Source organism: Seriola lalandi, unplaced genomic scaffold (genome assembly GCF_002814215.2).
Source record: "Seriola lalandi dorsalis isolate HSWRI2012SDOR001 ecotype SW California unplaced genomic scaffold, Sedor1 jcf7180002054893, whole genome shotgun sequence".
Lineage (NCBI taxonomy): Eukaryota > Metazoa > Chordata > Actinopteri > Carangiformes > Carangidae > Seriola > Seriola lalandi.
Window position 1 is genome coordinate 167,891 of NW_019525445.1, and position 2,500 is coordinate 170,390.

At 45.2% G+C, this 2,500-nt stretch overlaps 1 protein-coding gene across 2 annotated transcripts in view; it reads left to right on the plus strand.

Moving 5' to 3' along the window:
- Positions 1-55: 55 nt before the first annotated feature.
- LOC111672141 (actin-binding LIM protein 3-like) overlaps positions 56-2,500 on the plus strand; it is a 41,769-nt gene continuing 39,324 nt past the window's right edge. For both annotated transcript variants that reach the window (XM_023429463.2, XM_023429466.2), the window contains exon 1: positions 56-515. In XM_023429463.2, the coding sequence (XP_023285231.1) occupies positions 497-515 (19 nt within the window). In that variant the 5' untranslated portion in view covers positions 56-496. The remainder of the gene's footprint in view (positions 516-2,500) is intronic.

The following is a 2,500-nucleotide window of genomic DNA, read 5'->3' on the forward strand; positions in this document are numbered from 1 at the left end:
CCTCCCCTCCCCGCCCTTCAGTCCCCACACCGGAGCGCACAGGCATGCGGGCGTCCTCGGGAGCGCACTGACTGTTCTGGTCCAGGGAGGAATGGACTCCTCTGCACCCGACCAGAGGAGGGTTTGTAGGGTGGGAGAGGCAGCAGCTGAAGGCGTGAGGAGGAGGAGGAGGAAGAGGATGAGGAGGATGGTGCCGTCAGTTTCGATTTAATTCCTCAACCGGCTGCCTTTTAGCGCAGGGTGGAGAGGTGCAGTGTAGTCCGCCGCCTGGCAGTTATAATCCTCTTGCCGGGAGGAGCAGGGAAAGCCCTGTCCAGACTGAGGCAGAGGGAGGGAGGGAGAGAGAGGGAGGGAGAGTTTAAGTCGGGCCGGGATAGAGAGAGTTGACAGGAGCGATCGGTCATATCTCCAGCTTTTGTCCTTCTGCTGGAAACATAAAGTTCAGAGACTGACAGAGACTCCGAGGAGGATCATTCAAGCTGTCCCACTTCACATCATGAGTGGACCGACAAATGGTGAGTAATCTGCGCTGTGTGAGTGTGTGAGGTGTGTGTGTCAGGGTGTGCACGTGTTGGCTCTGTGTGTTAAGGATGATTGGAATGCGTGGGCGCTCATATGAAAATGTGTGTGTGTGTGTGTGTGTGTGTGTGTGTGTGTGTGTGTGTTTCTGCCTAATCAATAGCGTAGTGTCCTGGGAGGGTTTAACCAGAGGTATACATAAACAGCCCCTCACTGAGGTTATTGATCACTGACCCACTTATTGACACTGTATTTCATCTTGCCATTATCCAGCTCCCAGTCAGTGGAGGTTAGAAACCGAGGTTGGTGTTGTGTATTGACAGCTGACAGCATTCATCAGTATTTTCGTGATTGCCACTTTGTGTTGTGTGTGTGAGCTGTGTGTATGGATTGATAAAGATTTCTGTGGTCCTGACAGCAACCAGGGATTCCTCCACTGAGGAAATCCCCACAGTCACATGACCCAGTCAGTCAATCTCATTTCATTTCACTAATATGTAAAATTGCTCCTGCAACATTTTTTTTTTTTTTGGCAGAAAATGTTTTTAGAAGACAGAATTTATGATGATCAATAATAGTAAGAGTCAGTAAGACAGAGTGTGCAGAGAGGAAGCCTGCTGTTCTTTGACAGCCGGAAGACAGAAGAGCAAACGCTTGCTTGACACTGTGCAGGGCAAACATCTAAACATAGAAGCACATAAAACAGGTTGTTGTTTATGTGAAACCACTAAATCCCCAAAATTATCTCTGAAAAATCAAAAATAAAGTGCATCCTCAGACCGTGCCATCAAGCAGCCGTTCAGCTTTATACCTCCCACCAATGGAAGCCATCTCAGATATTTATATCTTCTGGCTCTGGCTGGGCCGTGCTGCCATTACATTACCACCATGTCAGCGTAGCAGAGGGGCCCTGCGTGGCTGAGCGACTGTCACCCCAAAAACCTCCCATAGAAAAGAAGGGGATTATCTTTTGGCTGACTGGCTTGGTTGACACCAAAGGGAGAGCTTATTGGTTTTTATTCAGACTGTTTATCCATGAGGTCAAAGGTTGAAATGAAGATGTGATGCTGTCAAACAGTGCAGAATAAATGGTTTATTTCACTTTGAGGCCACTTGAGGGAGAATTGTAGGGAAATAGAGGTGAGATTAAATTTCTCTTTTTTTTTCTTCTTTTTTTTCTTGTGCAAATGAAATCAGTTGGATCTGAGATGTTTTCTCCCTCCTGCAGCCCACAACTGTTATGTTACGAGTAAATGTTAAAAAGTCTTAACTTAGCTTCCCAGAGTTACTGTAAGTCAAAATGGCACAAAACAGCGTCTAAGAGATCTAAAGAATGATGACTGTCACATGGATGGAGTCAGTTGATTTGTTTAACATCTTGTTTTATCAGCAGGTGTTTTGATGCTGTAGATTTGTGGTTCACAACCCGAGGGTCAGGAACCCCAAGGGGTCACATGATAAACCTGAGGGGTCAGCAGACAATTAGCAGGTTGATATTTTTGGATGTACTATAAATCTTTGCATTTTTCATGTGAACTACAGGAAAATTTTACCTGACGACGAGTCATTCAAATAAAATAAAAAATCACTCTTCGGTTGAAGCGGTCGTAACCTGGATAACTACTAATAACTATGTACCTGACATTTAAACAACACAAAAAGAAGCAGTTAAAGGATGTGTGTCCATACAACATCACCTGGCTGCTGGGCAGTTACACACACACAACATACATGAAGCACACAAGATATACAAACACACATACAACATTTACAGAACACGCTCGTGCCGCATGTTTCCACCTTCAATTCAATAAACTAGAAGATACAAACTTGCTATTAATAAAAATGGCACAATCAGACTCTCTCTCTCTCTCTCTCTCTCTCTCTCTCTCTCTCTCTCTCTCTCTCTCTCACACACACACTCACATACACAAACACACACAGGTGGCTCAGATCTTTCTCTATCTGTGGTTCCAGTCCT